This window comes from Sciurus carolinensis, chromosome 17 (assembly GCF_902686445.1).
Source record: "Sciurus carolinensis chromosome 17, mSciCar1.2, whole genome shotgun sequence".
Classification (NCBI taxonomy): domain Eukaryota; kingdom Metazoa; phylum Chordata; class Mammalia; order Rodentia; family Sciuridae; genus Sciurus; species Sciurus carolinensis.
The window spans coordinates 21,580,128-21,593,249 of NC_062229.1; the positions used below are offsets into that span (position 1 = coordinate 21,580,128).

General features: G+C 61.5%; 1 protein-coding gene across 1 annotated transcript; it reads left to right on the plus strand.

The window, feature by feature from the left end:
- Positions 1 to 598: 598 nt before the first annotated feature.
- Positions 599 to 10,575, plus strand: Map1s (microtubule associated protein 1S). Its single transcript, XM_047532316.1, has 7 exons — positions 599 to 736; positions 1,992 to 2,093; positions 3,546 to 3,628; positions 4,144 to 4,284; positions 4,751 to 7,103; positions 9,381 to 9,616; positions 10,352 to 10,575. The coding sequence occupies exons 1-7, from the start codon at positions 622 to 624 to the stop codon at positions 10,505 to 10,507; spliced, it is 3,186 nt and encodes a 1,061-aa protein (XP_047388272.1). The 5' UTR covers positions 599 to 621; the 3' UTR covers positions 10,508 to 10,575.
- The last annotated feature ends 2,547 nt before the right edge of the window (positions 10,576 to 13,122 follow it).

Sequence of the window (13,122 nt, forward strand, 5' to 3'; positions counted from 1 at the left end):
TTCACTTGCTCTCGCCTACACCTGGCAAACTCCTACACATCCCTCCAAGCCCCACCTACAAGATACATTTCTCTTTTTTATTCAACCTTGGGGCTAGGAAGTTGAGAGCATTCACCTGCAGCTGGTTCTGACTGGGCTCACTGTGATTTGAGCTCCGCCCTAGCAGAAATTCTGACCCACAGGCTTCTGATCAAAGTTTATTTGTGTTTTGTTTTGATTGAACCCAGGACCTTGCGCATACTAGGCACGTGCTCTACCACTGTGCAACATCCCCAACCCTTTCTTCTTTTTGTAAATTTTGAGACAGGGTCTTTCCAAGTGCCCGGCTGCCTTCGAGCTTGCAATCCTCTTGCCTCGACCTCCGGAAAAGCTTGTTAAATGAATGAATGAATAAATGAATGAATGGTCGTTTGGGAACAGCGTACCAAAGCGGAGACCTGAGTGGCGGCCAATCCTTCCGACACTCCCATTTCCGGCTCTCCAGGACCTAGAAGGTCCAGGAAGGGGCTGATAAAGAGGGGAGGGGGAGCTTCCGGGAGGGGTCTTCAGCCCTTCCGGTGCGGCCCCTTTAAGGGGCGGGCCCAGCAGGGCGGGAGCTCAGAGCGTCAGGGCGGCGCGAAGATGGCGGCGGCGATGCCTGTGGCGGCCGAGGCGCCGAGTTCGTTGCTGCTGGTGGTGGGCGGCGAGTGCGGCTGCCCGGGGCTGCTGGCCTACGTCCTGGAGGAGCTCGAACGAGGTCGGACCGGCCGGCGGCGCGGCAGCCGGGGAGGCGGGCGCGGCGGCGTCTCCGCCCGGGCTGGGGGTGGAGCGGCTTGGCCTGCAGCCGGGAGGGGCGGCGGGGCGGCGGGGTCGCGGCGTCGCCGGGGGCTCAGTGCCCCTAGCTGCTGGGCGCGTGGCGCGGGCCGCGGCGGGGCAGCCGAGCACGTCCCTGCAGGAAGCGGCGCCTGGGCCTGCGCTGCCCCGCCCCAGCCCTGGGCGCAGACCGGGAGGGGACACGGCCCCGGCTTTGGGACCCGCTCGATTGGGCAACCACTCAGCTTCCTGCTTGGAGGGAGAGGCGGGGTCGCCGCGGATCCCGGGTGTCAGCATCCTCGACGTCCTGGAGGGAGGGCCGATGTGGGGAGGCCCGTCCTGCAGCCTCGGGGCTCACTTTCCTTCGCAGAACGAGGAGCAGCTAATTGGGGTGTGGGCGGGTGCGGCCTTCTCCGGGGGATTTGGCATCTGGGGAGGTGACTCACAGGTGCACCTGCAAGGTTCACCTGCAGCTTCTTGGCACGGTAGGATGAGCTGGCATGCTGCACCCATGTGTTAGGAGAACGGCCAGGCCTGTGTCCCCTCGCCTGTGAAATGGGGCCGCAGCACGCACCTCGATTTCTGTGCTTGGTGGATGTTCCCTGAACACCTACCATGTGCCAGGCTTTCAGGCACTGGGACCCGGCCTGAATCGTAGACAGGCTCAGCCATGACTTATAGGCTCACGGTGTGCTGCCAGGATGGACCCAAAGTGAATGAAGAGATGAACAATTGGAAGTTCTCTTGGTGTCCAAAGTGCTCAGGGTGGGAATGGCAGAGAAGACAGCCAGTCTTAGCACCAAAGGGTGCACACAGGGAAGGGCCCCTATACAGCGGGAACAGGTAGAGAGACAGGGGATCAGGGCTTCCAGGCTGTGGGAACAACTGGTGACAAGGCCCAGAGGGGACCCAACCTGCTGGCAGAGCAGAGGAGTGAGGAGGAGGGGGAGAGGAAGAGATAGATGATGGCCAGGAAGAGGGGTCCTCTTCACTGATATCCTGAGTCTGCTGGTGTGCACCCTGGTGACTCTCTACTCGGTTGCCACATCTGCAGGTTTTAGGTGGTTCTAAGTGTCCAGGCTTTGACAATTGAGAAAGGCCAGGGTGCTGGCTCAGCCCTCCAGGCAGGGGCTAATTCCTGTATACTCTGGGAACTGAGCGTGCCAGGTTGAACTGCCTCCATGCCCACCCCTAACCAGGTGTCCGGTCCTGGGACATTGATCCTAGAGTCTGCAGCCTGGATGAACAGCTCAAGGTCTTCGTGTCCCGGCACTCGGCCACCTTCTCCAGCATCGTGAAAGGTGAGGTGGGGTTTCTTGTTCATCCGGCAAGTGCTCACAGAATGCTAGGTGTAGGGGTGGGGTGCAGCTGTTCGAAAGACAACAAAAAAAAGTAGTGATCCAACTACTGAGCTGGCTGCTGAGCCAGGCAACCCTGACCCAGTGGTAATGCTCTCAGGCCTCAGCAATCCAAAAAGCAGGACCTAGTGGTTTTGCCCCCATTTACCAGAAGAAACCCTGGTGTTGGGGGCAGGGGTGGCAAGAAGCCCTTCAAGGATGGGGCTTTGGGAATGAGAAACTGCTGAGTTTGGTGTGTCAGGGGTAGGAAAGAGGACAGAACATCTGGAAGGAGATTGGGGCAGGGGTCACTGGGCAGGTATGGGGGATGGATATGGAGGGACTGAGTCTGAATCACAACTGTGACCCCACATAGGGCTTATACACAGTGGGTGTTTGGTAGTGGGGAACTGAGTGAGAATCACCTGGCACAAGGCTCTCCGGGGATCCTGGGGTGACCCAGAGCAGCCACTGGGTGGGGCTTGAGTATTATTGACTACTCTCCCTGCCCGAGCTGGCCTGTTGAGTCACCTCCTGACTGCTAGAGGAAGGGAAGGAAATGTCCCTCGTCTCATTGTCCCAGCGAGTCCTGGTGGCTTCCTGACCCCTTGTGCAGCAGAGAGGGGGGCTGGAAATCCTGTCTGCTCTGTGTGACCTCATTGACCACTTCCCCCCAAGTGGGGTAATATCTGTGATAGCATGGTAAGGGTTGACCAGAGCTGAAGGGTCAGTGGCTCTCTAAACTCAAGGCCTGTGCTTTATGTTCAAAACACATCTGGGCCCTGTGCATTGGTGCACACCTGTAATCCCAGTGGCTCCTGAGGCTGAGGCAGGAGGATCGCAAGTTCAAAGCCAGCCTCAGCAACTTAGCAAGGCCCTAAGCAACCCAGCAAGACCCCGTCTCAAAATAAAAAATAAAACGGGCTGGGAATGTGTCTCAGTGGTAGAGCACCCCTGGGTTCAGAAGTCCCTGATACTAAAAAATAAAACAAAACACATATGGGCTCTGGGGAGCCCTCCAGGGTTGGGGTCACAGGAGCAGCGCCATCCCCGCCCTTCCTGTGTTCAGCTCAGTGCTACCTCTGGATCTTTGCCCATGTCGAACCCTCTTCTGGGCATGTCCTTGATGGCCCTCCTCGGGCTCAGGATCCTTGTCTCTAAACTGGAGGCAACCATGGCATTCCCCACTGGGCTACAGCTGCACGTCAGGCCCAGCACACGTGGGGCCTGTCGCCTGGTTCCAGGGTGACCTCCAGGCCCTGCTTGGGTGTCCTGTTCTCCCTTCATCCTGACCCATAGCCATACCCCTGGGGGGTTCCCTGAGGAATCGTGGTACCTGAGGGCTATTCAGGGAGGCGGGATTTAACTCCAGGACAGCCTGACACTGGGTGGGTGGCCTGGCCTGATCCCCCACAGGCCAACGGAGCCTGCACCACCGTGGAGACACCCTGGAGACGCTGGTCCTCCTGAACCCCTCAGACAAGTCCCTTTGCGATGAGGTAGGGAGTGGCTGCCCCCTGGTGGGAGTGGGTTGCTGGGGCTACCGTCCCTCTCCTCACCTGTGCCGATCTGCACACACCTGGACCCCTCTCCCAACTGCATGTCAGAAAGATGAGCAGGCCAGAGCCCTGGGGTACCCCACTAGAGACCCTCTTACAAGTTGATTCCTTTGATCACAAATGTTCTCCTTTGCTCCCTAAGGGACTCTCAAAACTGTAGGAGCCTGAACCAGATAGCTGATAGCCCCAGGCCTGTCACATCAGAGCTGGGCTGGGGGAGGGGTGGCTTCAGGTGGAAGGGGCGTTGGCGCCCAGCCTTGTAGGATGAGATGGAGCTGGCCAGGTACAGGGCCCCGCAGGAGGACTAGAGTCTGCCCTCCCAGCCTGCAGTCACCCTGCCCGTCGGCCGGGGCTGAGGGCTTGGGTGGTTACCTGTTGATTGGGGCTGGGAGCCACCGCAGTGTGGGGTGCCAGCCACATTGCTGCATAGAAAGGACCTTTAATGCTTGTCCCAGCTCCGGAACCTCCTGCTGGATCCTGCTCCTCACAAGCTGCTGGTCCTGGCCGGGCCCTGCCTGGAGGAGACGGGAGAACTTCTGCTTCAGACGGGGGGCTTCTCGCCTCACCACTTCCTCCAGGTCCTGGGGGACAAAGAGGTAAGCGCCCCCTTGTCACCCTCTCCCCAGCTCTGAATCCTGACTCCTCCCCATTGGGCTGCAGGCTGCAGTGCCGTCCTTCCTGACCCTTCTCCCCTCCTGTACGACGACCCATGTGCACCTTTGGGGTCAGGATTGGTGCCACCTGCCAGGACAGGCTGTGGTGTGAGACTGGGCCTGGTGCTCAGTAGGGAACCAGAGACCTGCCACGGGACCCCAGGTTCCAGGTACCAGCTAGGATAGAGCCAAATGGCATCCTTTCTAGAGCCTGGCTCTGGGGGGGGCCAGTTGGCCACAGGCCTGGACCGTCACTGTTCACAGTACAGCGAGTGCCTGATGGTGGTGGGGAAAGGCTCGGTGATAGAGGTGGCCTGAGGGGCAGGGCTTGGTGTTCTCCCCGTTTCCCAAGGGACTGACTGTTGCCTGCACCAGGTAGCCCTTACCCACTGCCCGCTGCCCCCTGCAGATTCACGACGCCCTGGCCTCCTCGCCTCCGCCTGCAGCCCTGCCCACACTCACCATCACCTGCCCGACCTTCGGAGACTGGGCGCGCCTGGCCCCCGACGTGCCCGGCCTACAGGTCCCACTGCGGCTGCAGCTGCGCCTCAATCCCCCGGCTCAGCTGCCCGCCTCCGAGGGCCTGCGGGAGTTCCTGGAGTACGTGGCTGAGTCCTTGGAGCTGCCGTCCCCCTTTGAGCTGCTAGAGCCGCCGTCCTCTGGGGGCTTCCTCAGGCTCCCGCGGCCCTGCTGCTACATCTTCCCTGGAGGCCTGGGCGACGCCGCCTTCTTCGCTGTCAACGGCTTCACCATGCTTGTCAACGGCGGCTCAAACCCCAAGTCGAGCTTTTGGAAGCTGGTGCGGCACCTGGACCGTGTGGACGCCGTGCTGGTGACCCACGCAGGCGCCGATAGCCTCCCGGGCCTGAACAGTCTGCTGCGGCGCAAGCTGGCCGAGCGTCACGAGGTGGCCACTGCTGGCGGGGGCTCTTGGGACGACAGGCTGCGCCGCCTCATCTCCCCAACCCTGGGGGTGGTGTTCCTCAATGCCCGCGAGGCTGCGTCGCGGCTGCTGCGGGGCGAGGACGAGGCAGAGCAGGCGCTGAGTCTCCTGGCCCAGCTGGGCATCACGCCCCTGCCCCTGAGCCGAGGGCCGCTGCCGGCCAAGCCCACGGTGCTGCTGGAGAAGATGGGCGTGGGCCGCCTGGACATGTATGTGCTCCACCCGCCCTCGCCCGCCTCCGACCGCACTCTATCCTCTGTGTGTGCCCTGCTCGTGTGGCACCCTGCGGGCCCTGCCGATAAGGTGGTGCGTGTCCTCTTCCCAGGCTGCACTCCGCCCGCTCGCCTCCTGGACGGGCTGGTCCGTCTCCAGCACCTGGGTTTCTTGCGGGAGCCCGTGGTGACCCCCCAGGATCTAGAAGGACCCCGACGAGCTGAGAGCAAAGAGAGCTTGGGCTCCAGGGACAGTTCAAAGAGAGAGATTCGGGCAGGGGCAGCCCCTAGACCCAGCCAGGAGCGTCCCGGGGCATCCCGGAAGGAGCCAGCCCGGGCCGAGCCCCCGCGCAGGACGGAAAAAGAAACCAGGCCCTCCCGGGAGGTGAAGAAAGACCCCAAGCCCAGTGCGCCCCGGACCCAGCCCCGGGAAGTGCGCCGTACAGCTAATGCTGCGCCCAGCCTCAAGAAGGCGGGCACCCAGGGGGCCCCCAAAGCCCGAAGAGCACCTGGCGCACCCCAGCCAGGTGCTCTGCCTGTGGAGAATGGGCCCCGAAGCCCCCCCAGCCCCTCTGCTGCAGCCCATGGATCCCCTGCCCCACAGCTGGTGGGTGCACCCAGTCTGGGGACCAACCTGGAGCTGGGGCTGAGTCCAGCCGGGGAGGAGGGTGGCCGTTTTGAGGATAAGACTCTGGAGCTGCTGCTGGCCACCAACACCCCCCGTCCACCCACACCTTCACCCACTGAGAGCCGCCGGAGTCCGGCTGAGGGCAGTGGGCCACTGTCACTGAGCCCGCTGCGGGGTGGGGAGACAGGGCCCGACGCCTCACCCACCGTCACCACCCCCACACTGACCACCCCCTCACTGCCTGCCGAGGTGGGCTCCCCACACTCCACAGAGGTGGACGAGTCCCTCTCCGTGTCCTTTGAGCAAGTACTGCCACCACCAGCCTCTGGCGAGGCTGGACTGAGCCTCCCCCTGCGTGGCCCCCGGGCACGACGCTCTGCATCCCCACATGACGTGGACCTGTGCTTGGTGTCACCCTGTGAGTTTGAGCACCGCAAGGCTGTGCCCTCAGCTCCAGCACCTGCATCCCCTGGCAGCTCCAATGACAGTAGTGCCCGGTCCCAGGAGCGGGCAGGGGCCCCTGGGGCCGAGGAGACGCCACCCACATCCGTCAGTGAGTCTCTGCCCACGCTGTCTGACTCAGACCCCCTGCCTGCTGCGTCCGGAGCCATGGACTCAGACGATGACACAGTGGGCTTTGGGGTCCCCCGCCGTGACCCACTGCCTGAACCCCTCAAAGTTCCCCCACCACTGCCTGACACACCCAGCATCTGCATGGTGGACCCTGAGATGCTGCCCCCCAAGTCCACCCGACAGAACGAGAACCCTGGCCGCACCCGGAAGCCCCCAGCCCGGCCCAGCTCTGGCATGGCTGCCCCCAAATCCACAGCAGCTGCTACTGCCAAGACCAAGGGGCTTGCCGGCGGGGACCGGGCAGGCCGACCACTCAGCGCCCGAAGTGAGCCTGCTGACAAGGGAGGCCGGGCACCCCTGATCAGAAAGTCCTCAGTCACCAAGACCTCCACTCTGGGCCCGTCTGGTGAGTATCTGGGGCGCATCCCTGTGCTGAGCTGAGTCATGAGAGCGTGATGCAGGTCCTGTTCCTGCATGCTGTGTGATTTCAGTCACTCCTCCAACCTTTGGGGCTCCATTTTTCCTGGAAAAGAAATTTGGCCCTCCCTGTTGAAGCACCTGCCATCTCACAGTGGAAAGTGGCAGCAGGAGCACAGGCCTGTGATCCCAGCTACTCAGGAGGCTGCGGTAGGAGGATCCCAAGCTTGAGGCCAGGCTGGGCAGCGGCGGGCCCCAGGGGCTGTAGCTTGGTGGCAGAGCACCTCTGGGTTCCGCCCCTAGGACTGCCAAGTGTTAGCAGGTCTAGTGTGGTGGCTTTTCCAGTGGCTACAATAAAGGGACAAAGTCAGATGTGTTTTCTTGTTTGTAGTGCCAGGTGCAGAAACCAGGGCCTCACCCACGCCAGGCAAGTGCTCTGCCACCCCGGCCTGGGAAGTCGATTTAACGTAGCTCATCCCCACACGCAGCGTGGAGCAGAGTGGCTCAGAAGTGTTGTGGAAATAAATTCCAACTGTACTGGAAGCGTAGGGATTGTGTGAGGGAGGGGGAGGGAGAGGGAGACGGGTCTTGCTATGCCACCCAGGTTGGTCTTGAAATCCTGGGCTCCAGCGATCCTCTTGCCACCGCCTCCCAAGTGGCTGGGACTGAAGGGCTGTGCCAGAAGGTCCTTGGCTGCCATTGTTCACAGAGTAACAGCTGCGCGGGTGGCGTTTACTTTGTATCAGTTGCTGTGAAGTAGGTAGGCTCTATGCAGGCCCAGTGCCACTTTATAGAAAGGACTTGATCCGTGGGTTTCGGTGTCCAGGGGGGTCCTGGATGCTGAGGGACGAGCACATGTGTTCTTGAACCCATGTGCCGGTGTCCCGTCTGGTCAGCTCTTCCCACTGCTGTGACTGAAAGACCCGAGGAGGACAGTGAGGGGAGGAGAGGTTTACGTGGGGCTCTGGGTTTCCAAACCTCAGTCCGTGGACCGCAGGCTCCATTCCTTGGGCTCAAGGTGAGGTGAACATCATGGCGAAGAGAGCGGTGGCGGGACACACAGGACCAGGAGGCAGACTCCACTGGCCAGGTGCAAAATACACGGCGCAAAGGTGCGCCCCAGTGCCTGCCGGCAGCTGCACCCCCTGCCCTCAGGGACTGCCATTAAACCCGGCAGGGGACTGATTGGCTGGGGTAAGACTCAGCCCAGTCGCTTCTCCTCTGAACCTTCCTGCATTGACTCACAGGAGCTTTTGGGGGCACCTCACATCCAAACCGTATCAGTTCCCAAGACGGCCTCAGCCTCCACGGTTGGCACCGAGGACGCTGCACACGGCCACGCACGTATCTGGGATGTGCCACAGTAAAAGGGCTTCCTCGTGCCTTAATAGCTGTGCTGTCGAACACTGGCTATTCGGGTTGAATGACGCAGTCACTCTGGAGAGCCAGTCTGTCCCCCGGGCCTGCTGTGCTGGTGTCACTGGCCTGAACTGGAAGCTTCAGGTCTGGTCTTCCCTGAGGCTGGCTCTCCTTGTGCCTGCCTGGTGGCTTTCTCAATCCCTGCACATGGGATTGCTTTCGACTGTCCCTCCCGTTAACTCTCTGGCTCCCTAAGAGGGAAGAAGGGAGCCAGACCCAGGAGGGGCCAGGCTTGCTCTCCAGCCCCCTCCCCAGGACACGTCTCCAGTGACCTGCGACCCCCGCTGGCCCTCACATCGCCATGCCGGGGCTCAGCTTCCAGTGCTCCAGCCTTCAGGGGACAGACCAGAGACCCCGCTCCCACGCTGGGCCAGCCGGCAGTAAGACATTCTCACCTCCGCGCCGGTCTCCTCCCAGCCAGCTGCTTGGCTCTGTGCCTGGCGAGACGTGTGCTTCGGCAGAAGTGTGTTAAGGCTGGTTGTCGCGCCTCTGCACGGCCCCTTCCTCCTGCCCGGGTCCCAGGCAGCCCTCCTGCTGAGCGCGGCCACATGGCTTTCTTTTCCTAGGCTCCACTCAGGATCCTCGCCATCCCAAGTAGGGACTCCAAGGCCCAGGGTCAGGCTGCTGCCCAGAGTCGGGGACCTCTTTCACTCTGCAAACGCCCAGCCACATGCCCTGGGGACCCAGGTGCCGCGTGGGTGCCAGGCAGATTTCCCACTGCTGTGGCCCAACTATCCTCCTGGAGCTGTGGCAGAGGCCCCGCTCTTGGGGTTTCTGCTGGATTCTGGGTGTTGACCCCTCAGTCAGATCCCGAGCTCTCCACTGACCCTGTCCCTCCTTCCCACAGGGTCATCTGGCAGCCGGCCAGGCAGGCCAGCCACCCCGCCTGGCTCTCCCGTCTACCTGGACCTGGCCTACCTGCCCAGCGGGAGCAGCGCCCGCCTGGTGGACGAAGAGTTCTTCCGGCGCGTGCGTGCGCTCTGCTACGTCATCAGTGGCCAAGACCAGCGCAAGGAGGAGGGCATGCGGGCAGTCCTGGATGCGCTGCTGGCCAGCAAGCAGCAGTGGGACCGGGACCTCCAGGTACATGCCAAGCAGGGCCTTAGAGTGTCCTAGTGATGGTAAACGTGGGCAGTCTGTGTGGGACTACTGCTTCACTCCCCGGGGGTCAGTAGGCCTCAGAGGGACCAAGTGTGTCCCTGAGGTTATATGGGGTTGAGGACAAATAGTCCCAGATGCTCCACTGTACATGGCCCCTCAGCCTCTTATCCCATCGAGTCACCTGCCCTCACGTCTCCAGGAGACCTGGGGCAGAGGGCACAGGACTGAGCAAGGGCATCCCCTCCCCTGTGCAGCGAGGACCAGCCGGACTGGAGGAGGGGCTGTGAGGCTGAGACCCTGCTGGGACAGGGGTCGTCCCTGAGGCTGAGGGTGTCTGTGTGGGGACAGTGCATGCACACTGTCACACGCTGAGCAGCTGGACCTGTGGCCCCTGAGCTCCAGGAACTTCTGGGAGAGTACCAGGCAGGGGCACGGCCCCAGCAGGAGGGAATTGAGCTCGGGAGGGCGGGGGAGCTACGAGGAGCAGGGGGCACGGGGCGGGGGCTTTGCAGAGCCGAGGCCTGCCGCGTCCGAGGGCCCTGTGAGTGCCAGGCAGAAGGGGCCTGAGGGGCAGGTGGGTCCTGGTCAGGCATCAGGGCAGAGGGAACCGGGTTAGAGACGAGACCAGGTGGTCTTGAGGGCTGGGCAAGGCAGGAGCTGGGGCTGGGCCAGAAGAGCAGAGGGCGCCCATCACCAGTGGTCCATCTGTCCTTCCAGGTGACCTTGATCCCCACCTTCGACTCGGTGGCAATGCACAAGTGGTACGAGGAGACACACGCCCGGCACCAGGCGCTGGGCATCACCGTGCTGGGCAGCAACAGCATGGTGTCCATGCAGGACGAGGCCTTCCCAGCCTGCAAGGTGGAGTTCTAGCCCCAGCACCCCCCCCCCCCCAGCCTGTCCTGGAAGTTACTGCACCAGAATAAATCGGTAACTGCTCAGCCGGGGCCTCCATTCTTTCTGGCCAGGGGAGACTCGACAAGGGGCCCCAATCCTCACTGTGTCCTCGCAACACAGGAGAATCCCAGGCCCAGGGAAGGAGCCCCTCTTGGCTCGTGATCAGCTGCCCATGGTGCTCACTGCAGAGCGGCCAGAACGTTCCAGGGAGTCCCTCTCTACAGGAGGCTCATAAAGAGGATTCTCAAACCCGTGGGTCACTTCCTGAGGCCCAGGAGACTGAGGCAGGAGGATCCCAATTTAAGGCCAGCCTGGGCAACTCAGTGAGACTCTCCTAAAATAGAAGCGGCTAGGAATGTAGCTCAGTATGTTCAGTCCCCAGTGCCAAAAAAAAGATGCCATCTGCACTGGACTGGCTGGCGACCCAAGAAACAGATCCAGATCCTGATCCTGACGCCTGGGAATCCCCTCTCGTTTTGAAGAGGAGTCTTGGTGGATGAGATTAATTGAAGGATCTCAAAATGAGATCATCTCGGATTATCCCAGTCAGCTCAAAATCCAATAACAGGCAGCCCTCTAAGAGACGAAGTGACCGATACGGGGTGGAAGGCGACCGCGCCAGGGCGGTGGCCCAGGAGTGGGGCTCGGGGCAGAACCCTGGCCAGCGGCACCCTGCCCTGGGTTCCGACCCTGGCTCAGCAGAAGACAGCGAAATGCCCTGTGCTCGCGGCTGGCACCTGGTAAAGACAAGGTTTACTTAGCTGGCCATTCTGGATGTCGAGAGCCAGTCGTCAGTGTCTGCTGAGGGCCTTGGGGAATGGCCTCGCGTGGCAAGGGGGTGTGCCCCAGGCACGCAGTGACCCCGGAAGCAGAGTGAGCCCAGACAGCCTGACTTGGACCCCCGTTCTTGGGAACTAATGCAGCCCCAAGACCCAGCCTGTTCCCCCCAGGACAAACACTCATCCCTAGAGGGTGGTGGCCCTGTGACCCCACCACCTCCAGAGGTCCCACCTCTCAGTATTGCTTCCCCGGGCCCAAGCTGGGGCACTGTTCAGTCAGCTTGTTTGCTGCTGTGACTAATAACCCAACCAGCACCGTCATAGAGAGGAAGAGTTTATTTGAGGGCTCGTGGTTTCAGAGGTCTCCGTCCCGAGGCTCCACTCCTCGGGGCTCGAGGTGAGGCCGAACCTCATGGCTGAGGGAAGCGGCAGAGGGGAAGGGCTCATGTCATGATCAGGAAGCAAAGGGAGACTCCGCTCTCCAGATACAGAATCTACCCCTAGCCACGCCCCGGTTCCCCCTCCAGCGCACCCCAGCAGACTCCTGAGTTGATCCCATCGGGTCAGTTCACTGACGGGGCCAAGCTCAACAGCCCGTCATCGCTGAAACTTCTGCATTGTCTTGAGAGCTTCTGGGACACCTCACCTCCAAACCATAACAGGCACCTTTGGGGGACACTGCATACAAGCCACAGCACTGGCCTGAGTCACTGGGGGCTACAGCAGCTTTGGGGTGTGGATTTCTTCCTCCGCTGTGTCAGTGTTGGTCACCTGGAGCTGCTCTAAGGAAACCCTAGTCTGAGTGGCCTCATGACCGGCATTTCTCACAGTCCAAGCTGAAGCTGCTGCTGGCTCGGGTCAGAGCTGTGCCTGGCTTGCAGATGGGCACCCTCTTGCTGTGTCTTCCCATGGCAGGGATGGGGCCCCACTCAGGAGACCTCATTTAACCCTAAAGAGCCCCCAAAGACCTCTTCACACTAGCACAGGGCGGGGCAGTACAGCTTCCGTGCAGGGACTCTGCTGCACATTTGGTCCCCCCAACCTGCTCTACAGCACTGAGCCTCCCCCAGCCCCTTTATTTTTGTTTTGAGACAGGGTCTTGCTAAGTTGCTGAGGCTGGCCTGGAAATTAGGTCCTGCTGCCGCCCCCTCCTGAGTGGCCACCACACCCAGCTAGCATTTGGTCCTTAATAGTTGGAGTTCAGTGTCGGCCGCTGGCAGGCATGGAGAGCTCTACAAAGGGTTAGTTCTGGGTGGGAACCCCGAGTGGGATCTGGTCTCCAGCCCTGATCGCTGCATGTTGGGGTTTAAGTGGCCACAGTGCAGCTGGTCACAAAGGACAGGTGGCGGGGAGCAGGGGCCAGAACCCCCAGGAGGGAAGAGCCCAGCGGCACTCCCTGCCTCATACCTGGATGTCAAGGAAGCTGGCGCCCCGTCACCAAGCTCAGTGTGCACCCAGCCCAGGAGGCATCTGAGGAGTCTGAGGAGGGGCCCAGAGCCACAGCGGCCAGCGGGCAGGAGCCGCAGAGCTCCTGGAAACCTCCCGCTGACCTTCTGGTCACTGCTCTCTTCCCTGCACCCTCCCTGCTTCCCCAGCAGGAGCCCTGGGGGATGAGGCCCACGTAGGAGAGGGTCCCTGGAGCCCTTCTCTGTTGTCACCGCAGGATGGACTTGAGTTCCCATTGACACATGAAGCCAGATTGTCAGGACTGGTCCTTGTAGCCAAACTGTCAAGTGACCGGGCCACCTACCCGCCATCTTAGAGATCTGCTGGGAACTCGGCCTTCTCATTCGCCATTTGAGTCTTACCTCT

Bases quoted from the DNA above. Each gene is read 5' to 3' on its own strand.
- Map1s (XM_047532316.1), top strand. From the start codon at position 622: ATGGCGGCGGCGATGCCTGTGGCGGCCGAGGCGCCGAGTTCGTTGCTG. The intron at 3,629-4,143 runs GTAGGGAGTGGC...TGCTTGTCCCAG, and splicing joins ACAAGTCCCTTTGCGATGAG to CTCCGGAACCTCCTGCTGGA. The intron at 9,617-10,351 runs GTACATGCCAAG...CTGTCCTTCCAG, and splicing joins AGTGGGACCGGGACCTCCAG to GTGACCTTGATCCCCACCTT.